Source organism: Lutra lutra, chromosome 8 (assembly GCF_902655055.1).
Source record: "Lutra lutra chromosome 8, mLutLut1.2, whole genome shotgun sequence".
In the NCBI taxonomy this organism is placed as follows: Eukaryota; Metazoa; Chordata; class Mammalia; order Carnivora; family Mustelidae; genus Lutra; species Lutra lutra.
This window is the reverse complement of record NC_062285.1, coordinates 126,725,825-126,750,905: the sequence shown is the minus strand read 5'-3', so window position 1 is coordinate 126,750,905 and position 25,081 is coordinate 126,725,825. Positions and strand designations below refer to the sequence as shown.

Below are 25,081 nucleotides of genomic sequence, written 5' to 3'. Positions count from 1 at the left end.
AGCCCGATGCGGGGCTTGATCCCAGGACCCTGGGATCATGACCTGAGCCGAAGGCAGAGGCTTTAACCCACTGAGCCACCCAGGCGCCCCGAAGATTTTACTTTTAAGTAATGGCTACACCCAACGTGCAGCTTGAACTTAACAACCCCAAGATTAGAGGTCGCAGGCTGTACTGGCCGAGCCAGCCAGGTGCTCCCCCATATGCGTCCTTTGACTTAGCTTCTCCCCTTCCACCCACAGTAAGACTCTTGGCACCCTTACTTTGGGGACGAGAAAACTGATGCTCAGCGAGCGCCCTTACTGAGGTCACCCAGCTAGCACGTAGTAGGACTGGGATGTGATGCCTTATCCCGCATCCCTGGAGCCTGTTCTTTGTGACGACAGTGTTCATGAGGCCCTTCCAGCTGCCTCTGTCCGTTCTCCACATTGTCTGCCATGTCTCTGGTCCCCTGGGAAAACACTGTGTGTGTGTCAGGAGTGGTTTCCCAAGACCACCCAGCTCTGGGGCCCATGGTAGGTACGTGGCCGTGTCTCACTGTGCTGTCTGTGCCCTGTGGGGGGCGTCCAGACAGGCCCCTCAAAGAAGGAGCCGCCAGACTTCTAGCAGTCGGCGTTCAGACTGTGCTCTGTCTCGAATTCACACGCCGTCTCTCAGCCGCAGCGGCTGCCCTGCGCTCATCACCATGAATCCACAGAGCAAACTCACTGGGCCCTCTGGGGTGGCAGGTCCTGCCCTCTCGGGAGCGAGGAGTGTCCAGAATGGAGACTCAGGGTTTGTTCAGTCAGAGTGGATTGCAGGTTGGGGTGGACTTGGGTGTGACATGGGCCTGCAGCCAAGCACTGGCCCAAACATGGTCAGTCTTTGTGAGCCTGGGCAGGTTCCTTGACTCTACTCTCATGACTCAACAGTCCAAGGCCACGAGGTGCCTCACCCCCGCCACGCTGGTGCGGTGAGGAGTACATGGTATAGCGTTGCAGAAAGTGTGCAGAACAGTGTGACCCAGGACTCCTTAAAACCACCCGTCGGGAGCATTTAAACATCTTCCCTGTGTCCTACCCGTTCCTCAGCACTCCCAGGTTTAGGAGGAGACTCCAGAGGGGTGCGGACCCATGGCCTCCCTTTGGGAGGCGTGACCATGGTGCCCCGTGCGGGGTTCTGGGGATGCGAGTGTGAAGTCTGTCTGTGAAAATGCAGAACTGTACACGGTGTTCAGGATTCTTGGAAACGCCTCCGAGTGGAAATAGCATTTGGTGATTTCCTGGCATGCATGGCAGGTGTTAGATAAATGAGCTCAGCTGTGACATTTGAGTCAGCATTCTGTGTAGCTTGAACACTTGTGCGTGCCGTTCAGCCTGGTGGGTGTGGGAAGTGTTCCCACGCAAACGTGACCCTGGCCATGAAAAGTTAGTACTGTTGGGCAAAGAGGTTCTGCGCCTCTTGGTAGCTGTCTACGCTTTTTTTTTTTTTTTTTTTAAGTGGGGGAGGGGCGGAGGGAGAGAATCTTAAGCAGGCTCTACACCCAGCACAGAGCTGGACATGGGGCTCTATCTCACAACCCTGAGATCACGACTTGAGCTGAAAGCGAAAGTTGGATGCTTAACTGACTGAGGCACCCCCAGCTGTCTAGATTTTTACTTAAGTGGTTTACGCTGTGATTGGAAGGAAGATCCTGATGCCACAGCCTCTCTAGACTCAGGAGTACTCTTCTGTCCTACCGGTCTATACTCCAGGGGAAGAGGGGAGAGCAGGGGAAGAGGCCCAGATCTGATTCCGTGCCTCACCGCATTCCAGCTGTGTGGCCCGGCCACCCTGTGTCTGTCCATGCCTCTGGTGTCCTATCTGTAAAATGGGAATGGGAGAGCCTGTGTGCAGTAGCAACCGACACCGTGCTCAGTACCTCGGTGCTACTGGCAGGGTAACCAGTGTTCTAATTCTAAGATTGGGAGGGAGAGAAGGACTTGAATGCCTAGCCTAGTAGATAAGAACAGAGCTGGGGTTTTTGCATAGTTTGAGGAATGGTTTGATAAAAGGAACTACAGGGAGCCTAGTGACATGTTCTGAGTCCAAGTGTTGGAACAGTAACGGCCTACCACGTGCTGAGAGAGGTGCCTCTCGAGGCTGAACCTAACAACAGGGAGTCCTTCCAGCCCTTGGCGGGTGAGCCGCAGCCCACTATCTGGATGAGAAAAGCAAAGAAAGCTGTATGGAGGGGGCCCCTCCCTCTGAAAAGTTTTCAGCTTGGTCTTCATGAAACCTGGTGGTGGGGCCATGCAGGGGCTGATACACTGAGCCACTCAAATGTGAGCTGAATGGATGGTTGGTGATGTGTTAGGGAAACTGTGCTTCTAGGAGAGGGGACGTTCCAGTTCCTCTTCATCACTGCCTTAAATACAGTCGGAGGAGGTGGACGCAGATGTGTTTCTGGGGAAAATAGGGGTCCAGGGGCAGAGGGAAGGGGTGGGTGGGGGCAATTAAGATGAGAAAAGCTGGGGCCGGGGGTGAGGCCTTCCCTGTGCTTGGGTAGATGAACAGGAGTGGGTGGACGGAAGGCTCCGTGACCAAGAGCTCTGTACTTGGTCCAGAAGCAGACGGCCAAGCTGTGGTCTGTCCTCACCCCATCTTCCCGCCAGAGTGTGTCCGCCACCTCAGCTTTTGTACAGGGACCCAGTCTGGACACTATCTTGAACTTAGTTCGTTGTTAGCTAAAAATAGTTACTTTCTTCTTTCTTAGTATCCGGTGGAAATCAGGAAGTATGAGTATGACCCAAATTTTGCAATTCGTGGACTTCATTATGATGTGCAGCGGGTAGGTTTCATCATGTGTTTTTCTACATTTTAATGGAGTTTGGGAATAATGTACTCTCGGCGCTTTTCTTTGCCGAACACAGAAATTGATTTTAAATTCTATTCCTTGGGACCGCAGAACTGAATTATTAAGAAACATCTTTGGATAAAGCCTTTTGCAAATGACTGTATTAGAAAAAAAATGAATGTGTTTAGCTACTTGGAAGATACTCCTTATTTCTAGAAGCTGTTTTTGGTGTTCTGAGGAGCAGCCCGTTGTCCTGTTGTTTTTGCAGATCAGTCGTTTCCTTAACAGACTGCACAGTGCTTTTTTTTTTTTTTTTTAAAGATTTTAATTATTAGAGAGAGCGTACTCATGTGCGTGCACATGAGCATGTGGGAGAGAGAGAAGCAGACTCCCTGCTGAGCAGGAAGCCTGATGTGGCAGGCTCCATCCCAGGACCCCTGGGATTATGACCTGAGCCAAAGGCCGACGCTTCACTGACCCAGCCCCCTGACGCCCCCACAGTGCTTTAATCAACAAGCAGACCTGTCCAACACGTACACTGTGCCTCTTTGCCACATCCATCTGGTGTTGCTAGGATTTATGAGGACCCCTGAAATTCTCATTAGATATGCGGCTTGCCGTCCGTTATTCACCCGCATGTGTGTTTATGTTTTTGAAGGCAGTGTTGATGAAGATTGATGCTTTCCATTACATCCAGTTGGGAACTGTCTACAGGTAAGCAAAAGGGGAGGTAAATTTAATTCACTCACAGTAACCAGGTGGCTTTGGGTTTTAAGACCCACTGACGGCCTGGTGATGAGGAGGGTTGTAGTGTGTGTATTTGTGATTTATTCACTCATTCATTCAAGAACATTTACTGGGGCCCTTATGCCAGATCTGAGGGGTTCGGCTTATAAGGATGCCCCAGGGAGCTTGGAGTGTAGGTTGGAAGCCACGTAAATAAACCAGTGACTGCAGTCCGTAGTGACCAAGGTGATGATGGCGTTTAGACCATTAGGGGGCACTCTGGAGGGGGTTCTGGGGAGGATAGGCTCTCTAAAGGTGCCCATCTGCCAGTTGAGTGAGGGTCCTGGAGCTGAGGTTTTGAGTGGGGAGGGAGGCTGGGGTAAGGCAGGGGGCTCTTGCTCCCACCATGGCAGTTGAATAGTTCGGATATTAAGGAAACTCCCCTCCTCCCTTCATTAGAATTAGTAGAAGCACTTAGCTCAGTCCAGAATCTTTGTCACTTCAAAAATGAAGGATTTTACCTTTTCTAATTCTTGAATTTGGGGGGGATTTAGGAGTATGGTTATTGTACCTTAAAAAGAGGTGTGCCTGTCTTAGCTTCTTCTTTGACAAACTCTTCATTAAAATTAATGTTTTTCTGTCCAACTTAAACATGCACACCGTTCCGATCGGATACCGCCAAGAGCATCGTGGCAGACCACAGTAGCCCTCTGTCCCTCTCCCCACCCAAGCCCTTACACTCTTCAGTTTTTTCTTCACGTCATTCTTCCTATTTCTAAATACTGTGCTCATACTTCTCTTTCCTAATTTATTAATTCTGGATGTTGTCTCTGCCACGGGACAGGACTGGGTGTGCGCACCTGTCCCATTTTGGGCTCACGCTTGTCCGTGAGTGTCGGCTCGTTCCTCCGTCCTCGGGCGTCGTTTGCGTCATGACTCTGCAGGTCTTGTTCCTTCTGATGCCATGTCATTCACGGTGACCGCCCTCCTCTGTGTACAGTGCTTGCTTGTTCTCAGATTTGTTTTCTGTAGAGGTGTCCTGAGTTTTTTCTAAATGTTCCATCACCAGTATCATCCATGTATTTATTTCCAACGATTCAAATGTCTTAGATACACTATCAGTTCCTTTTGTATTTAATTGGCTACTCCTTCTGCTCTGATCTTCTTTGATGGCTTGTCCTGGGGCTTGGGTTTTCCCCTCTCTCCACTCCCCAATGCCCATCTCTTCCTCTCTCTGGCTCTACTCCCTCATTCTGCTGGAGCACACCCCCCAGAGATGCCCGGTGCCTCTCAGGGCTGAGCCTTTCTGGGGGGCTGTGGCGACTAATCAGTTCTTCACATAGGTGTACCCTTGCAGGCCCCTGTTCTTAGTTTGCTAAGCCATAAGCCCCCTTTTCATCTGCTACTTGTCTTCCACAAAGGTGTTGAAATGCCCTGTTTGCTGATGTCCTTGCTCTCATATCCTTTCACTGTTTGAGGAGTTTATTCTTTCTTTTCTTTTCTTTTTTTTTTTTTTTTTTTAATTTAAGAGAGAGCTTGTGTGTGCAAGCTGGGTGGGGGCCCAGAGGGAGAGAGAGAATCCCATGCAGGCTCCATACCCAGCATGGAGCCCAGCGAGGGTCTCAGTCTCACGACCCTGAGATCATGACCTGAGCTGAAATCAAGAGTCGGGTGCTTAACTGACTGAGCCCCCTGGCATCCCTGAGTAGTTTATTCTTTCACTATCATTTTAATGGTGTTTCGGGAAGTAGAAGAGATGGTGTTGATGAAAATAATATTTGTAATAATAAATAGCAATGAGCAGTTATTAAGTCTTGCTACAGCATAGACACTGTCATAAGTGTTTTATTTGTGTTCACTTATTTGATCCTTGAAATAACCTTATGAAGTAGGTACGGGTATTAGGCCCAGAGATGTTAAGTAACTTGGCCAAGGCCACACAGAAGTAGAATTCTGACCCAGGTGGTCTGGCTCTGGAGCCTCTGCCCTTGTCCTATATGCAGCATGGTTTTGTTGTATGAATTAGGTTAATGAAATCCTTCACAGGTATTTCGGATCTTTTCCTCATCTCTGTTCCTGTCGTCAGCTCCCTGGCTCAGACACTTAATCCTTTTCTCTAGGGCCCTTGCAGTTTCCTGCAGTGCGGTCTATCCTGGACATTGTTGCTGGACTCATGCATCTAAAGCATTGCCCTCAACAGACCCTCTCTCCTGCGATCCTGGATGGCTCCCACTGCCTAGAGAATGGAGCCCAAACCTCTTGGGTTTCCCACCAACCTTCTCTAAACCAGTACCCTACTTTTCTTCTACACACAGCCTTTCATTTCCAGGATCAGTTAAGACTCTTGGTTACAGGTACGGAAACCCGACTCAGACAGGGTTAACCAGAAATACAGCAGTGGCTCACCTGTGGTGCGGCCCAAGGGACAGTGCCCGTTGCAGGCGTGTCTGGTTCCAGGGGCCAAATTGATGTTGTCAGAACTCTTTCCATCTGTTGGCTCTCTCCCTCTGGGTTTGCTCCAGGCAGGCCCCTCCGCAGGAGACCCTGGCAACACCCTTGGCCCGAGGTCAACAGGAGCAGGGGACGGTCTCTTCCCAGCAGTTACAGCCAATCTCAGCGTGTGCGAGGCAGTTGCACACAGCACATCTATTCCTCTCCTCTGAGCTCTCCTTTCCCGCTGCTTGTCCTCTGCTCCTGCTGCTGTTCTGCCAGGGAGCACTTTTCCTTCCTTGCGGCTGCTTTAGATCTCACGCATCCTTCCTTCAAGGCTGGCTGGTGCTGAGTGCTCACCCTCTTCTCAGCCCGACATGGTCTGTTTCTCCTCTTCTCAGAGCACACAGTCCTATGGCTCCTAATTGTCTTATTTCTTCTGTAGGTAAGTTGTCCATCGTGTTAGGGAGTATGGACAGGGCTAGGTGAGAGAAGCCAACTGAGGCACTGGAAGGAAAAGGAATGTTGGTGTTCAGGTCCTGGGAAGGTCACTGTGGTCACAGCGCTGAGGGGTGTGGCGGGCTGAGGCAGTGTGGGTGCGCACGTGGGCTCTGGAGTCCCACTTCCTCAGCGTGGGCCCTGGCCTCACTGCTCCCATGCAAGCAGCTTCTTGACCATCCTGAAACCTTGGTTTGTGCCTCTGTAAAATTGGCCTGATGCTGCTGGTGGGCCCAGGGGTGGCTTGTCGTGTAGACCAGGGTGTGCCTGGAGCAGGAGAGGCACGCCAAAGGTCACTGCCTTTGCCTTCCCCTGAAAAGCGGTATGGATGAGCTCTTGGCAGGGCAGAATGCCCCCTCCTCAGCCTTGCCCATCTGACACCTGCCATCAGGTGGGTCCCCAGCTCCTCTGTCAGGTTGGATTTTGTGTTGGGGGCTGTGGAGCCAATGGCACAGGGCAGAGGGGGAGGCAGACTGGCTGTCTCCACAGCCCCATTTTGTACCTACGATTTAAGTTCTGACAAGGGTCCTGTGAAAGCCTATGCTTGTTCTCATCGCAGGCATACCGCAAGGCTTTGCTAGTGCCAGCTGTATACTCCTCTGTATATCGGAGCTCAACCAATCTCGGTTATGCCTGGAGGCAGGTACAATTATTGTTCCCCGTTTTAAAAATGACGCTGAGACCCAAAGAGGTTCCATTGCTTGTCCAGGTACTATCCCTACTAATGACGGAAGCTGGGATTTGAACCCTGGGCAGACTCTTCAGATCTGTGCTCCTAATGTTTGTATTTCTTATAGCCACATAGGGCCACGTAAAGTACTTTGCATTTTGATCCTCGCACTGGTTGAGGCTGCATTGGGGCGCGGCTGGCTGTGGCCCAGAGCCGGGGGCCCGGTCCTGTGGGCTGCTGCACCTGTGGGCGCACCTCCTGTGGGTTCCCACTTGCCGGAGCGGACTCCTCTCACCTCTTACCTCACTGCTGCTTTTGAGTTGACATTCAGTCGTGACCTGGGCAGCCTGGGAGGCTGTGAACCTGGGCTAGGGCAGGGCCTCATGTGGGGGCAGGAAAATGACTCACCCAGCAGAGTTCTTCTACTTTTTATAGTTTCCTTCTAAGTGTTAGAGACTTAGGCGGGTACACACCTGAGCAGGAGCTCTGCCCCAAGGTCACTGCCCAGAATGATCAGGAAGTACAAGGCCTCCTTTGTTTTCAAAGGCTGGAAGTTGTAACAAGTTAATGAAGATGGGGGGAGGGGCAAAATACTAATGAATCCCCTGGGGTATTTTTGAAAGTTATAGGAGGGCGGAGAACAGAAGGAGGCTGAAATTATATTTTCATTCTACTTACATATCAAGTATAAATTACATTTTGTATGTACTTTAATGCCATCCTGGTGATTTTATAAGATAAGCAGCCTGTTCTCATTAGACTAGCAGTGCATCATTTGTCCTCCCACTGTCTGTGGTGCTGGGTGGACTTTCCGTCATTCCTTCTGTGACCTCCTTGCCATGGATGTCTTGTTTCTCAAGCACCTTCCCTAGAGAAGCAGCTGGGAACAGACATTTTTCTCTGACGCTCTAGAGTGGGCAGTGCCAGGTGAGGAGACGCGAGAGCATTCGGTCCCCAGCAAGAGCACCTGCTCACGGCACTGGCGGCAGGGTCGCTTTGCCTCCAAAATTTATCTTTCCCTTCCTGGAGGAGTTGGATTCATTTGCAGATTCTCCCGCGGCTTCCGGACACAGGCAGAGGGCAGATGTTACCCTGGCTTTTTAATAGGTGAAGAAACTGGTCTGGACTGTCACATAGCCTTTGAGGTCATCCCTCTCGGAGGTGGCACCCAGGCTTCCTGCCTGTGTCATGGGGTTTAGTTCACCCGAGCCTCATGCGTGGCTTTTCCCACCTCTGCGCTGACCTTCTTAGGTCAGAGTGTCAGCTGGTAGGAGGATGATAGAGACAAAGCTAGCTTTTCTCTCCCTGATGTGTTAAAAACATAAAAATGGAAACATAGACCCACCCCAAAGCGAACACTACCCCCAAAGCAAAGGGAGGCCATGTACTTTGCTGAGATGGGCGGTGTGACATCAGTGGTTGAAGAGCCTGGGCCCCTAGAACCAGAAAGCCTGGGGTCTGGTCCTGTCCCACCACTTTGGTGTACTTGGGTAAGATACGTGACCTTTCTGGGCCACAGTTGCCTCTGCTGGGAAATGGAAAGATGTTAGTGCTTCCCCCCTAGGATTGCTGAGAAGTAAGTGAATGACTATGTGGAGTTCACACCTGGCATCCCTAGTAGGTGTTATTTTTCCTGCCCTTGTTACCCAAGGAATCCTGGCGGTGGTAGTGGCAACAGCACCTTCTTGCCTGTTACTTGTAGCCATTACCTGTGTCATGTCTCGCCTCCTCGTGACAGCGACATCTTGCACCTGGGCTGAAAAATCCCAGTAGTTGCCCGAGGTCTGAAAGTCACTGCTCTTGCTAGTTGAGTCTAACTGCACCGCCTGTGATTTTTCCAGAGGCCTCAGTGTTGTCCCCGATGAAGAAGTCATTGAAATGTACGAGGGGTCCCACGTGCCTCTGGAACAGATGAGCGACTTTTATGGAAAGGTAATGAGAGATTATTTATTTAAAGCAGCCTGTCAGCAGACACGGCCTGGTAGACTTAGAATCTCTCTGAGCACCTCTGTGGAACTGACAAGGGACTTTGGGACTGTTTCAGGACTTTGGGCCCAGGATTTGAGAGAGGCTGGTATGGTGGCATCTCTCCTAGGCCCCTCATGATTCCCCTTTCTTAGCTCTTTCCTCCCTACCTGATGATGATTCTTAATACCTTCCTTGCACCGGCCCCTGTCTACAGCCCCTTACCCCAAGGCATGTCCCCACTTTCTAGATGACATCAGGGCAGCTGTAGTTGCCTTCCCTGAGATTGAGGACAGCAGGTCACCCTGGACTTGAAGTTTCTGTTTCTCTGACTTTTGTGGTTCTCTTTGCTTTCTGAATTTTTGCACATCTTATTAGGTGCACTCTTATTTGCACTGTCAAAATGCAACAGAAGCTTCCCAGTCAGCTGGTAAACTTGGGGTTGCTAACTGCAGGCATACAGAGAAAGGCTCTTTCGCAGGCTCACACATGGTTGCGTGGGGGCATTCACGTTCAGGAGAGCCACGCGGCTTTCTATGCCATTCCACGGGCAGTAGTCTACTTGCCGGCTTTCCTCTGGGTTTGACAGGAGAGTGTGAGCTGGAAGTTAGAACTCACAGGAATGTGAGATTGATTAGATTTTTTGGGGGGAAAATCAGGGCATTGCCTTGGATTTCCCGGTTATGCTTAAGAGTACAACGTCAGCTCTGTGGGGAATGATAAATAAGGTGAATGCTTCTACTTTGCTATTGTTAGAACTGTCCTTGGGGTGCGGGATCCAGATGTTGATGACCAGAAACATGCCCCCCCCTGGGGTTCTGCTGTGGTGTTGGCCTCTGTTTCTGACGCTGTCCTCCCTGCCTGCAGAGTTCTCATGGAAACACCATGAAGCAGTTCATGGACATCTTCTCCCTGCCGGAGATGTCCCTCCTGTCCTGCGTGAACGAATACTTTCTCAAGAACAACATTGACTATGAGCCTGTGCATCTGTACAAAGACGTCAAGGTGAGAGGCAGTGGTGCCACGTCTCACAGAGGGTTTTAGCAGAAGGGACAGTGTTGTTAGTCTCCCTGGGCTGGGCATTTGCCTGGGATCTCTTTTATTTATGGTTTTACCATGAACATTTTTTTTTTTAAATATTTATTTATTTGACAGAGATCACAAGTAGGCAGAGAGACAGGCAGAGAGAGAGGGGGAAGCAGGCTCCCCGCTGAGCAGAGAGCCCGATGCAGGGCTCAATCCCAGGACCCTGAGATCATGACCTGAGCCGAAGGCAGAGGCTTAACCCACTGAGCTTATCCAGGTGCCCCTACCATGAAAATTGTTAAGAACGATCTTACATCAGGACAATTGGAAGCCAGTGTAACTTTGTGTTAAAGGAAGAGAGTGCTCATATTGCTATTGGGATTTCTAATTCTTGCTGACCGAAGGCCAGCCCCAGTGCATCTGGTCAGAGGGGTGGCTGGTGGCTGAGGTCCAGCCCGACCCAGCTCACCCCCGAGCCCGCCTGTGGAGGGGGTGACTTCACACACAGGCTGCAGCCCTTGGAACTGCTGTTGCTCAGAGCGGGCCTTTCTCTTGTACACGGAGGTTCCATGCAGGCCTTCCCGGGCCCTGCAAAAGCTGTGGGAAAACCCAGTTGGAGAGGTGGATAGACAGCTGTGAAACTTACATGCAGATATATGCACATCATTTGTGTAACTTTGTATTTGTAGATGTTGATTTGTGTTCACATGTGTTTATATTCTTTAAACTCTGCACTTTTTTCAGGACTTAAAAATGTGTTCATGTATTAATTTATACCAACAATACACGTGTATATCATATACATATATATTAACAAGTATATTTTTATGTATATATTTATATATGTAATATGTATTATTTAAGTACTTATATTTTTAAGAGATCTGTATTTATGTACTGCAGTGTTTTTATTATATGCTTATGACTAGTTTTAAGTTTCCACTGCCTTAAATTGTGGGTTTTGGGAAGATGGAGGATGAATTCTCATTTCTCAATAATAGTCTGGTATTATTTGAACTAAAATTGCATAGTTTCTGTTCTCCTTTTTGTGTGCACAAATGCTTTAAGAATCTTTAAGTATCACGTGTAGTAAAAAATAAATAAAAGAGCCACTTGTAGTTATGTGACCCTTTCAGTCATGAGGAGAGCTGCTTGCTTAATGCCGCCAACAGAGAGCATTTAGGTCTATTCCTGGCACTGGCTTTCAGAGAGCTTCACGCATATAACTGATTAAGTCCTCACAACCAGGCTTGGAGGTAGGTGCTGTTACTCCTCTCATTTTACAGATAAAGGTATTAAGGCACTGAGAGGTTGAGTCACTTGCCCTGAGTCACACAGTAAGTAGTAGAGCCTAGATTTGCAGCCGGGAAGATTGGCTCTGGCTTGCTCTATGAACCCCTGCTTCTGCCGATGTGGTTTTGAGACAAGCCTGTGCCCGAGGTTGAGTTTGTAGTCCGGAGGTACTCATGCTTGGTGGAAATCTCCTACCAGTTTTTGAAGGCTGATGGTCCAGTTTTGCCTGCAGCCCAGTCCCCTGCTGTTTCCCCCCTGAAATTTTCCGTGTGCCTCCAGGAGAGCCACCTCTGTGGTGGACCGGCTTAGTGCCCCCGCAAGCGGTGCTGTGCTCCGACCCCCGCCAGGCGTCAGGCTGCTGTAGCCCGCGGCCGGTGAGTGGCTCACGGCCTCCTCTTCCCCGTCTGTCAGCCGCACCACGTCTCCGCCTGAGTGAGCGTCTCGCTGACCGCTCCTCACCTCACTGAACGGAAGAAGAGCTGTCATTGGTCTCGGCCTCTTTCTCTGGAGGAGAGAACCTGCTCTTGGGGTCTAGGGAGGGCGCACGGATAAAAAGAGTCATAATTCCCCTTGTCCAGATGCCCCGTAGTCATCAGTTCGTGAGACTGCCTAGAAATCGCCATTTACCCTGTGGAATTTTATTCAGAATTGTTCTCACAAGTTACCTCCCTCCTCTGTGACCCTGCTGCAAACTGCCACTGTCACCATGGAAACCTAAGCGTTGGCCGCCTGTGTGAAATGGCCAGCACTGAGATTTCATCTGGTGTTCAGCCGGCCAGGTTTCTAAAGACAGACATCGTCGCAAATGTCGCTTTTCTTGTCACTCAGGCTGTCTCACGGACCGTCCCACTGATTAGAAACCTCTCTTTTGACAGGATTCAATTCGAGACGTGCACATCAAAGGAATCATGTACAGCGCGATCGAAGCAGATATTGGTACGTAGCCAGCACTGTCGCGAGGGCCGCCTCAGCCTGTCCCTCTCCCGGGCCACGAGCGGCTGTCGTTTTCATTCCCAGTGGCGACCTGGGGCTCAGTGCCAACCCCCAGTGCAGCGTGAGGACCTTGCTTCCTCACACCTTGGACGTCCCCCTCCCCTTTGTCTCAGGACTCAACCTAATCCTGACCCAGAAAGATGGGCGCTGGCCGCGGCAGGCAGGTCTGTAGTGTGTTCCCATGGACCGAGGTGGCGGAGTCCTGGTCCCTGAGGTTCCAGGCGCTGCTAGGCCAGCCTGGACCATGCTTGCTTGAGACTTTTCCAGCCCCGAGGGCCCCGGCTGCGCTGGACCCAGAGGCCCCGATTAGGGAGCCCCTGCAGACTGACCTGCCTTGATGCTGACTCCGCATGTGAACGTTTCTCTTGCCCTCAGAGAAGTACATCTGCTACGCCGAGCAGACCCGTGCGGTGCTGGCCAAGCTGGCCCACCATGGCAAGAAGATGTTTCTCATCACCAACAGCCCCAGTAGTTTTGTGTAAGTGGTTGTGGGTGTCCCTCCTGGCTCCTGGCTCACGTCTTGTCTTGTGACCTGTTTATCTTCACGGTTGAAAATTTGAAAGAAAACATTGCAAAAGTAGTGAATCCCTTTCTTGTTAGACTCACCTGGCCAACATGTTGTTTCAGGGACAAAGGGATGAGGTATATTGTTGGAAAAGACTGGAGGGACCTGTTTGATGTGGTCATCGTTCAGGCCGAGAAGCCAAACTTCTTTAATGATAAGCGGAGGTGAGCATCTGTCTTCCTGGGAGACTAGATTGTCACCCTTTGCTGACCTGACTTGGTGAAGTCTATTTGGAAAATCAAATGTATCTGACATTGTAGCTTTTCATTTTGAACCTTGTGGCAAGTAATTACAGGGTGCGTGGGATTAGTGCACACCGACACAGTGGTCGGCTTGGCTCGCACCAATTGAGATGGTTCCCACTTCAGCCCTAGGGGTCAGGCTCTAAGAAAAAGATTGCTAGTAATGAGAAAACCAAACTGAGTATTAATTACATCCGAAGTTAGACCTCTTGATGCAGATGTGCTGTGAAGCTTAACGAAACAGCAGTAACAACGAACCACCTGCTGGACGTTTTTGGTACATGCAGCTCTCAGTAGTGCATTTAAAATTACAGCTGGACTTTGCAATACTGCAACACAGGTTTTGTGCCAAATGGAGTAAATCTCTACCAAGACTTAGGTAGTGTGTTCCTGCCACGGGCAGTAGAGGAGTGGGGAAGTTGTGGGTTATGACGGTGACTAGGGTGTGCTCTTAGCACTAATAGTTGGGGAGGGGGGTGTCAGGGATCCTAACATGTTTTTCTTTCTTTTTTTTAACATTTAAAAACATTTTTAAAAAATTTTAAAAGATTTTATTTATTTTGAGAGAGTGAGCGAGCAGAAGTAGTGGGGAGGGACTGAGGGAGAACAAGAAGCAGACTCCCTACTTAGCTGGGAGCCTAATGTGTAGAACTGGATCCTATTCTCTGGGGTCATGACCTGAGCCGAAGGCAAATGCTTAACTGACTCAGCTACCCAGATGCCCCTAAAATGTTTTTCAGTGGTGGGATAGACCTCTTTACCAAGAGCCATCCCCCTGCCCCCTGCACCCACTTATTTTGTCTTTGTTTTGTATGCATGGAACACCTCTGTTCATCCCTGTTATTTATAGTGATGAAGATCAGAGACAATCTAAAGGAACATCCACGGGAGGGAATATTATACAGCCATTAAAAATGGTGTATTTGAGGGGTGCCTGGGTGGCTCAGTCAGTTGGGCAACCGATTCTTGATTTTGGCTCAGTTCGTGATCAGGGTCTTGGGATCGAGCCTCACATTGGGCTCCATGCTGAGTGTGGAGCCTTCTTGGGATTCTCCCTCTCCTTTTCCTTCTTCTTGTCCCCGCTTGTGCTCTCTCTCTCAAAAAGGGAAAAAGATATATTTGGGGAAAAAAGCAGCGAGCACGTTTTATGACTTAAAAACACATATGAAAGAATTTGTAATCACATGGGAGATTGCTCACAACAGTAGAGAAAAAGATACAAATCAGTATACACAGTGATCTTCATTTATGTTCATAAAAAAGAAAGATAACAGATGTTATCTTTATAGACTGAAAGACACCTACTGAATCTTAGGTGTTTATACCTGGGCACTGGGATTAGGGGTCATTTCCCTTTTCTTCATTCTGTTCTGCATTTTTCAGATTTTTTGGAGTCAGTTTACATTTTTCTAATCAGAAAAGCAATCCAAATAAATGTTACCTTAAAAAAAAGGCAGACGGACCCCACATGCCTTGACTTTTGTTCTTTTTTTTTCTTTTTAATATTAAAGTTCTAATTGGCTTTATTAAATGATTCATGAATTAGGCCACATAGCATCTAGCAAGTAGAGGGGAACTCCTGGAGGCCTTTATTCTTACTCCCGTTCTCCATGATAAAGTGATTTGTCTCATCCTCAGATCTGTTTTGTGTCTAGAGTGGCTGGATTTCAAGCACCGACTGGGACACTGTGTAGTAAGGTGGTATTTCCATAAGCTGTGTTTGTGAAGCAGATTTTCTCTGTGTGATCAAATACATTTTAGGAAATCTGAAAGTTTCTCTCCCAGGAGGGTTTGCTAGAGTCCTCAGGGACTTTTAAGAGGGACATAAGTAGTGCCTAGTGTTCCCCAAATTTATCTGACCCTGGAGTTCTTTCCTCGCTAAATACCTTTTGGATCCTGGGGTCTGCAGTTTGGGATGTCTGCAATGGGCCAGGTGGTGTGGTGGTGGAGTTTGGGCTCCAGGCCTTTTCCAGGTTTGTGTAGCCCCTTTCCGTTCCCACTGAGTAACTGGGTGGTGTTTCCTAGGCAGACAGCCTGCACGGTTCCCACGGGTCATAGTGTTTCCCTTTCTGTTGTTAGACCTTTCCGCAAGGTGAACGAGAAAGGTGTCTTACTCTGGGACAAGATCCACAAGTTGCAGAAAGGCCAGATTTATAAGCAGGTACCTCATGACTGATTTCTCCTTTTTGTTCCTTTGCTTTGTGGTCAGTTATAATAACAGCCAGTGTTTGTTGAGGCCTCCTGTGTGCCTGGCATTGTTCTTAGTGTTCTCCTTGAATTAGCTATTTATAACTTGGCAGCAAAACTTTAATTTAAGTCACTGTATTTTCAGTGTGTTATGTCTAAATTAACTCAGAATTGAATAGGCTTTAAAAACAATTAAAGAATTACTTTCATAGTGTATACAATTTAAGATGTTAGTAGTAAACCTTGGATATTTCTCTTGAAGAAATGTTGAGTGACATGGTGTATTACCTTAAATTAGTGATTATTTCCTGATGAGCTATGTTTTATATACAGTTTTGATATATTTTAGTATCAGTGAAGCTTTCAGATGTTTGAATAAGTGATTGAATCACTGACCCTTGTGTTACTGGTTTGTTTTATCTCATCCTTTAAAATTTTTATATTTCTGTAAGATTTATAAAACACATGAAAGTATTTATAAAACAGATGAAGTACTGCATGGTTAAAAAACTTGAAACGTTCCTGGTGGATTTGTTACACACTGCTGCGTTGGTCAGTAAGTCTGTTTTCCAGATCTTGAAAGATTTGCTTTGATATAGCTATCCCACTACTAGCAAGTTAGACCAAGGAAATTATTAGGACGTAGCTCAAACTTTGCTACAAGAATATTTGCCATGAGTTACAAAATAGATAACAAAGTACATGTCCAACATTAGGGGATTGGTAAAAGGAACCACAGTATTTCTCGCTATTCAAGTGGTAGATTAGTATTCACTGACATGGTTATAGAATGTTCCATGTAAAAAGATCATTACAGAGAGGTATGTACCATATGAATCATTTCTGCAAAGTGCATTTGACTTAGAAGAAAGGTCTGAGAGAATTCGTGCAAAGGTGTTTTTATCTTTTATGTTTTGGTACTTAAAATTGTAAATAAAAGTAAAGTTTTTGCTAAGTTTTAAAAAATCGATATTTTGGGGCACAGGGTATATAGGTTTCTATCTCAGATGATATGGTATCTCTCTTTTTCTATTGTTGCAGGGCAATCTATATGAATTTTTGAAGCTTACTGGATGGAGAGGATCCAAAGTGTTGTATTTTGGTGACCACATATACAGTGACCTGGCGGTGAGGAGCCTTTTTTCTTTTCTTTGCTGGGAGACAGATGTGTTAGTCTCACTTCCTAAGGAATTTCTCTTGTTTAAGACCATTTTTATGCTTCCATAAAAATGAGGACAAGGTTGCCTTTTTTGGGGGGGGGGTCTCATTTGTTACAGAATGGAATGGATCAGAGGTGTAAAAAGTAAATTTTTTTTTGAAATGATAGAAATTAGCAATTTACTCAGGATTTATGAGAAAAATCTTTCCATTCAGGTAATAGTAAGAAATGCCAATCTTTTCGTTTTTGTGCTCTTATTAAACGTCCGAGGTGGACAAAGAAGAATTCATAAACATTAGTCAGGGCATCTTTTGCAAGTTCAAAAACTGGCATTTCCAGGAAACAGCTATTCTGAGAAAGTGAGGCATTTCATGCCCACTGGCATAACTAGAGCAGCATCGCAGGACATGAATTATGACTTAATCTATAATTGGAACAAGACTGAGTCAGTCATGTTTCCTGCCATGCCAGCTCCTGGTGCGGTGCGTTTCTGTTTGCTCAGTGAGCCCAGGCTGGTGGCATCAGACTTCAGACCATCTGTTGGAGGCAGAGGTGGAGGGGTGATTCCAGTGCCTGTGTGCGGACACACTCTTGCCAGGTGATTCCACGCTCCCTGCATGGTCACGTCTCTCCAGCGGGCTGAGGGTCTAGTGGAAGGAATCATGGACTCAGAACTGGAAGACAGGTTTCTATCCCAGCTCTACTATTTTCAGCTGGGTGACCTTACCCACAGCCTCCAAGCCCCAATGTCCTCATTTGTGAGAAGAGTGAAGTAAGATAATGTATGTAAAAGTGATTAGTTAAGTCGAAATATAAAGTGCTACCTTCAGGATGTTGGCGCTACCAGAATGTTCCGCTGAGTGACATGGTGTCACAGACATTTGCCTCTTGCTGAGGCGTGTCTTTGGGCCTTGATGAGATAACTGTGTGCTGCCCTTGAGGTATGTGGTTACTGGGCCCTGTGAACGCAGGTGCACACCACACCCACACCCACACACACGTACAGGTCTTAGCGTTATGAGAGGTGCTCACAAGGCAGTAGTTTCTTCAAGGGTGGTCCCTGTGACATCAGCATCACCTGGGAAACTTATTAGAAATGCAGTTTCTCAGGCCTCACATCAGACCTGCTGAATCAGAAGCTCTGGTGGGGCTTGGCCATCTGTTTTTTAAACAGCTTTTCACACTAAAGTTTGATATCAAGGTAATAATTGCCTCAGAATAAGTTAGGAACTGATCCCTCCTCTTCAGTTTTTGGAATAGTTTGAGAAGGATTGGTGTTAATTCCTCTTTAAATGTTTGGAGGAATTCCCCAGTGAAACTGTCTATCTGGTCCTGGGCTTTTCATTGTTGGGAGGGTTTTGATTTCTGATTCAATCGCCTTACTAGTTAGAGGTCTTTTCAGTTTTTGTATTTCTTCATGAGTTAGTCTTTGTGGATTGTGTCTTTCTGGGAATGTCATCTAGGTTATTCAGGTTGTTGATGTATGGTAGTTTGTAGCTTTTACAATTCTTTTTATTTCCATAGAATTGGTAGTATTGTCACTACTTAAATTTCTGATATTAGTAATATGAGTGTTTTGGGTTTTTTTGTCTTTGTCTAGTTCCTTATGGTGTGAAGTTGTTAATTTGGGACATTTCTTTTTTCACATATGTATGGCTATGGCTATACTGTATATATAGTGTATGGCTATAAATTTCCCTCTGAGTACTGCATTTGCTGCATCCCATAGGTTTCGTTATGTTACGTTTGCATTTGCATTTAAATTTGGGACAGGGAATTTTCTCATTTCTCTTACGATTTCCTTGACTCGTTGTTTGTTCAAGAGGGTGTTCTTTCATTTCCATATGTTTGTGAACTTTTTAGTTTTTCCTTCTGTTGATTTCTAGCTTCACTGCTTGTGATCGATAAAGATACTCTGTATGATTTTAAGACCTATTACAACTTGTTTTGGGATCCAATATAAGTTCTGTCCTGGAGACTGTTTCAAGTGCATGGAGAAAAATGTGCATTCTGCTTTTGTTGGGTGGCATGTTCTGCATATGTCTGTGGGTTCTCGTTGGTCTTCACTGTTGTTCAAGTCCTATATTTCCTGACGTGTCATCTTTTGTTTGGTCATTTTTCTGTTATAGGAGTGGACTGTTGAAGTCTCCTGCTGTTACCACAGAGCTGTTTTTTCCTTCAGTTCTGTTCATATCTGCTTCATAGATTGTGGCACTCTGATGTTTGGTGCATATATGGTTATAATTGTTATAACAATTGACCTTTTGCCATTATATAATTGTCACTCTTTGTGTCTTGTGACAGTTTTTGATTTAAGGTCTATTTTGTCTGATATTAGCATAGCACCCCTGCTCTCTTTTGGTTACTAATATCTTTTTTAAACCTTTCAATCTATGTGTGTCCTTAGATCTATGATGAGTCTCTTGGAGGGATGCCTGTCTGGCTCAGTTGGTGAAGCACGTGACTCTTGATCTTGGGGCTGTAGGTTTGAGCCCTGCATTGGGTGTAGAGATAATAAATAAATTAGTAAATAAATAGTCTCTTGGGGCATATAGTTAGATCCCATGCCAGAGTTTGAAAAGCACTGTTATAAAAGATCAGTTCATTAACATGTCAGAAATTATGTGGCAAAGCACATTATCCTTCAGGGGAGTCACCTTGGGAATGTAGGTACTTCTAATGTTGCTCTTTGTCAACACACATTTGGGTGCCCCTTTAGGAATAGATTGGAGAGCCAGGTTGAGGCACAGGAGAGAATCAGTTTTATTATTGGTAATTTATTATCATATGCTTTAGTCTTAGAAATGTTCCAGATGACTTTTTACTTATTTTCAGAAATAAAAGCTACCTTCAAAAGTTTGCCACCATTGGGAGTATTTAAAAGGTTATGCTGGGGCGCCTGGGTGGCTCAGTGGGTTAAGCCGCTGCCTTCAGCTCAGGTCATGATCCCAGGTCCTGGGTTCAAGCCCCACATCGGGCTTTCTGCTCAGCAGGGAGCCTGCTTCCTCCTCTCTCTCTGCCTGCCTCTCTGCCTACTTGTGATTTCTCTCTGTCAAATAAATAAATAAAAAAAATCTTAAAAAAAAAGGTTATGCTGTAGGTTTTCATGTACTATAGGAGGAGAAATGCTGAAAGGTTTAAAGAAATTCAGTAGGTGAAGAAAGTAGGCAATATCCTTAGCACTTATGGAGCAGGGATTCTGGCTTTAGGTGAGTAGCCAGTGAACTCTGAAGATTTTAAACCTTATACCACTTTATTCCTTAAAACCTCAAAGCTTTCCTTTATTCTTCAGAATAAAAGCCTGATTTCCTACTGTTTCCTACAAGGCCCTGCTTGATCTGTCCTTCTAAAGCCCTCCTCTCTGAAGGCAGAACCTGCCTCTGCCCTCTCCTACTCAGCTTTAGGCTCCCTGCCTGGCTGTTCCTTTACAACTCTACCTCCATACCGTCCACCCCAGCATGTTCCTGCCCCAGGGCCTTTGCACTTACTGTTTTCACAGCCTGAATTGTTCTCCTCCCGCATAGTTCATACTTTCACTCTCCTTCCCTTCTGATCTCTTCTCAAACATCCCTTTATTGGCCTTGTTTTCCTAACCACTTTATATACAATGGTAACTTTTTTCCTTCTTATTCTGCTTGATTTTTGACCATTGTATTTATCACCACCTGCCTTTGTACATACTTTGGTTTATTTTTTGCATGTATTTCCCATGAGGGCAGGGTTTTGTCAGTTTTTGTTCATTGTTTTATCCTCATTGTCTAGAACAGGGCCTGGCACTTAGTAGTTGGATAAATATTTGCCAAATGAGAAAATGAATGACCATTTAGTATGCTGATTGTATAGCTTAGATTTCCCAGGATATATCTGTTGACGGATACTTTGGCTTAATTGTCAAATCACGAGTTCACTGTATCTGGCATGAGAAATGTGATCATGTATGTCTGTGTTGTAGGATCATGCCAAGCCTGAGATTTTATAATTCCTCATAACCCACAAGGTCCAGCACACAGTGGGTGCTCCCCAGTGGTCTGTGGACGAATTGAATGAAGACCTCCAGTGGCATTTCATTGGAGCTTCGTATTCTGCCCCTGACCTAACTGTTGTTCTACAGACCATGGTTAATGATTTCAGACCCTGTGTTTCTGCAGGGGCTTGATTCACAGCCATTATTTCCAGAACAGAAACTCTCTTTGGGTGTTATGATCAAAGCCTGTGGCTGACTTGGCTTAATTACATGTAATTGACTAAATTTGGCTTGGTTAATAACTAGGCATTGCAGTGAAAAAGGAATTCAGTGCACGCCTGTTGCATCTGGGAAAGGGAATGGAATGGTTTAAATTCTGTCGAGAGGAGTGTTGACTTTTGGTGATCTTTGTGATCAGGATTTGACCCTGAAGCACGGCTGGCGAACTGGTGCAATTATCCCGGAGCTGAGGTCCGAGCTCAGGATCATGAACACGGAGCAGTACATTCAAACCATGACCTGGCTGCAGACCCTGACCGGGTTATTGGAACAGATGCAGGTTTGGGATTTTTTTTCTCTCTCCTCCTTTTTCTTCAAGTCTGAAGTTAGTCCTCTAATCAGTTATTTCAAATATTTTCTTTTAACTGTGGTTATAAAGCATGAGGTGTAAGGCATCTTGCAGAATAACTCCTGGGGCTGTTTTGCCCCCAAGAGAGTGAAGACATCTTTAAAAGTGCCCCACAAGGGACACCTGGGTGGCTCAGTTGGTTAAGCCGCTGCCTTCGGCTCAGGTCATGATCCCAGAGTCCTGGGATCGAGTCCCACATCGGGCTCCTTGTTCTGTGGGGAGCCTGCTTCTCCCTCTGCCTCTGCCTGCCGCTCTGTCTGCCTGTGCTCGCTCGCTCTCTCTCTCTGACAAAAAAAAAAAAAAAATCTTTAAAAAAAAAAGTGCCCCACAAATTGAGGAGAAGAGCTTTGTGGGGCCGTGTAAACGCGGGGGTCTGTGTAGATTCCTCTGTCAGTGGAAATCCTGTGTCCTCACTTCCCCACTAAAGCTCTCTTGGGAGACATCTGGTGGAATAGTGGGATTCGAGAACCTCTGCTGATGTGTGGGAGCAGTCCTGCTTCTGCCTTGGGCCTGCTGCTGTGGGACTTCCCCGTTCTGGGCCTCAGTTTCCCCATCTGCAAAATGAAGGGTCCTGTGGAATGAACCCCTCAGGCTGGGCATCACGGCTTGCTGGAGAGGGTCTCAAAGCAGAAGTCAGTATCTCTGCATATAGCCTCCACTTGATTTTGAACATAATACTTACAACTTCCTGGCTTGGTGGAGTTCAGTGGCAGTTCTCCTTTGTGTAAGTTATGTAGCCAGTTTCGGACTGTTAGTGAGGACTGTTGTTTTTGGTGATTTTTCTGACCCACAGAAGCTGCCCCTCGCTTGTCGCTGTAACCCACTCCCCCTTCTCCTGAGACTCCTTGCTTCCTGCTTGGTTCAGCTGACCTGGCCTGCAGCCGTCCCAGTGCGAGTGCTTTTTTAGGATAAGGAGCACGCTGCCCGCTCTCTTGGCTAACACACCTGTAGCTTCTGGCCATGGCCTGTGGCCCACAGTCTGCCAGCCCACTTTGGGAATGGGCAGGGGACTACCTTGCCCGGCCCAGCTGGCAGCCCGCATAGAGGCAGCTGGCAGTAAGCTCAGGCAGAGCTGTGAGAAGCGGCCGGCCAGGCCCTCTCGCTCCAGGGCCCGCACATTCCGGAGCATGGGACCTTGCACGTCCCCCGGGCTTTGCTTCCAGTGGGCTCTGCCCACATTGGTTCTTGGCTGGTCTGTGATGAGGATTTGTGATGCATCCCTTACTATGCTTGTCTGTGAGGTGCTTTTCTAAAAATAAAAGGCATCAATTCTGGGTTAATGTAGCTTCAAGTGTGTCCATAGGTCAGACAATAATAATAGTTACTTTTCACATGCCAGACGCTGTGCGGAGTGCTTATTCTGCACACACGAGTCATTAATAGTCCCGGCTGTCCTTTGCAGGCAGGTACAGTTTTTCCACTTAGAATAAGGAAAATGGGTGTTTGAAAAGTCAGGCAGCGTGTCTGAGGTTGTAAAATGACAAAGCAAGAACTTGAACTTAAGGCATGTGTGACGTCCAAATCCGAGCCTTTGAGCACAACGTCAAAGTGCTTCCCTGGCTCTTAGCATTAGAGTTCTCCGTAGCTGTGGCAGCACTGCCTTCCCTCTGTCATGCTGTCAGCCTGACAGACATAGACATGGTCTTCATGTGGATGGTGTCACTAAATTTTATTTTAAAAAATTTTAAATTTATTAAAAATTTTTTAAAATTATCGATTATTTTGGAGAGTAGTGTGGGTGCACACAGGCACATGTTTGTGTGTGGGGGATGGGGGAGGGAAAGAATCTTCAAGCAGACTCCCCTTTCGAGTGTAAACCTCCCTGCCACCCCCCACACCCCTCCCCACACTCCTCCCCACCCCTCCCCACCACTCCCTATGCCACTCCCCACCCCCCTGCAATGCAATACTTGATCTCACCACCCTGAGATCATGACCTGAGCCAAAACCAACAGTTGGATGCTTGACCAACCGAGACACCCACGTGCCCCACATTTTAGCTCTGAGGATAATTTTTTTGTTTTCTGTTCTCTGACCTGTATAAAAAGTTTGATGATTAAGGAGTTTGTGTTTTAGAGAATGGAAGTGCTGAAAATATTTCTGTGACTTTGGAAGTAATTATATAAGACAAAAGGTGGGGGAAGGAAGAAGAGGGAGTTACCATTCACATTGCCAATCCCATTTTACAGGAGAGGGAATTGAGTCTGAAGGACAGATAACTTATCCTGAGTTCCAGAGTTCATGAACAGCTGAACCAAGCTATTTGGAAATGTTCTAGACACCACGTTCTAGAACCACACTCTAGACACAGCACTATAGGACCCATGTTCTAGACACGATGCTCTAGATGCCATGTTCTAGATACCATACTGTAGATGCTGTTCCAGGCTTTATGTTCATTTTTTTTCTCAAAACAATTCTTTGAAGTAGATACTAACACTCCCACTTTACAGATGAAGCACCTGGGGCACAGAGGAGGAGGAAAGTAACTTGGCAAGTAACGGGTGATGATGCTGGGCTGGAGATGTGGGCAGTCTGGCTCTAGAGTCTTAACTTCTTCACTCTCACCTCAGGCTCTAACTCTTTGCACAGCTTTCTGTCCGGTTAGCGTCACAAGGATAGAGAGAAGTAGGGCAGATAATGAAAAAAAAAAATCCAGATGAGTGTCCTTTCTCATGTTCTTCCTGTTCCCCTTCCACCCGCCCTGCTGCCGCCATGTTCACCTGAAAAGCTAAATATTTCCAGTGACTTTCTGCCTCATATTTCTAGACACTCCCCTTTAGGGGTAATTTTCAGAAATGTAGTCCTTTATTTGGACTCTTTGCTGAAGAGAAAAACATCCTCAGAGGTTGGGTTTGATTTTTTAATTTGTGAAGCCAACAGAGTGTCATTGGGGGCCAAGTGTGATGAATTAAATATAAGTATATAATTTTGGCTTTGAGAGAGTAGCTGTAAAGAATAAAGATAATTTGGTTTAACTAACCTCGAAAGTAGAGTCCAAAATGATGTGGTGGATGGTGGCAGTGCTGGTTGACGGCGATAGAGAGCCTTCCCAGGTTCTTGCGTCACAACCACATTTAGCTCTGGGGTTGGCCGATTTCTGCAAAGGGCCAGGTCAGTCAGTGTGTTGTGCTGTGTGGGCCAAGCCGTCTGTCACTGCTGCTCAGCTGTGCTTGCGGCCGAGAGCAGCCTGGGACAGTGCGGGCCATGTGTAAATGATGGGTGTGGTTGTGTCCCTGTGGCTTTCTTGATGGACACTGAGATGTGAATGTCCTATCATTTTTGTGTGTCATAAAATTGTTCTCCTTTTGGTTCCCACACCCCCATTTAGAAAGGAACTTACTCTTCAGCACGGAAGCCGATGGGAAAAATGGGTGGTGGGCTGGATGTGGCCTCCCCTGGTAGAGGTTCGGGGGCGGCTGGACTGTAGTAGGGCTGCTCTCACACTGGGCGGGAGGGCTGGTGCCGTGATGGAGTACGATTTGCATTCTTGCTACTGTGGAGCTGATTATGCTAATTAACAACTGGGGCCAAAGATGGGACCGGCCTCTTGTGTGGGCTTCTGGTGAGTCTTCACTGATGTTAACGACCCACCTGAGTGTGCATAGTTTCACTTAAAGATTAGTTTCACTAATGAGCACACACTTCTTCTGAAGCAGTTTAAAGTAGATTTCAGACACCTGAGACTTATTTAAAAGTTTGGCTTTTTGGGGGAGCAGAGCTGGAGAAAGAGGTACCTCAAGGAAAAATAGCCTTTTTTTTTTTTTTAAACAGAAGAGACTTGAGCATGTACAAAAGCTGATGGGGGGTGGGCGCCAGGGGAGGGGGCTGAGGTTCTGACAGTGATGGTAAGCGGTGGAGAAAGGTTCCCAGGAGGGCAGAGTGGGGCACATGATGTCAGCTCCATCTCTGGAAGAGCTGG

The 25,081-nt window shown here is 47.1% G+C and overlaps 1 protein-coding gene across 1 annotated transcript in view; it reads left to right on the top strand.

Moving 5' to 3' along the window:
• NT5DC3 (5'-nucleotidase domain containing 3) overlaps nt 1-25,081 on the top strand; it is a 62,316-nt gene that overhangs the window by 28,729 nt on the left and 8,506 nt on the right. The window contains exons 3-12 of the mRNA XM_047741351.1: nt 2,733-2,807; nt 3,472-3,527; nt 8,979-9,069; nt 9,970-10,107; nt 12,297-12,357; nt 12,790-12,892; nt 13,042-13,143; nt 15,301-15,382; nt 16,450-16,536; nt 20,950-21,090. Coding sequence (XP_047597307.1) covers nt 2,733-2,807; nt 3,472-3,527; nt 8,979-9,069; nt 9,970-10,107; nt 12,297-12,357; nt 12,790-12,892; nt 13,042-13,143; nt 15,301-15,382; nt 16,450-16,536; nt 20,950-21,090 — 936 coding nt within the window. The remainder of the gene's footprint in view (nt 1-2,732; nt 2,808-3,471; nt 3,528-8,978; nt 9,070-9,969; nt 10,108-12,296; nt 12,358-12,789; nt 12,893-13,041; nt 13,144-15,300; nt 15,383-16,449; nt 16,537-20,949; nt 21,091-25,081) is intronic.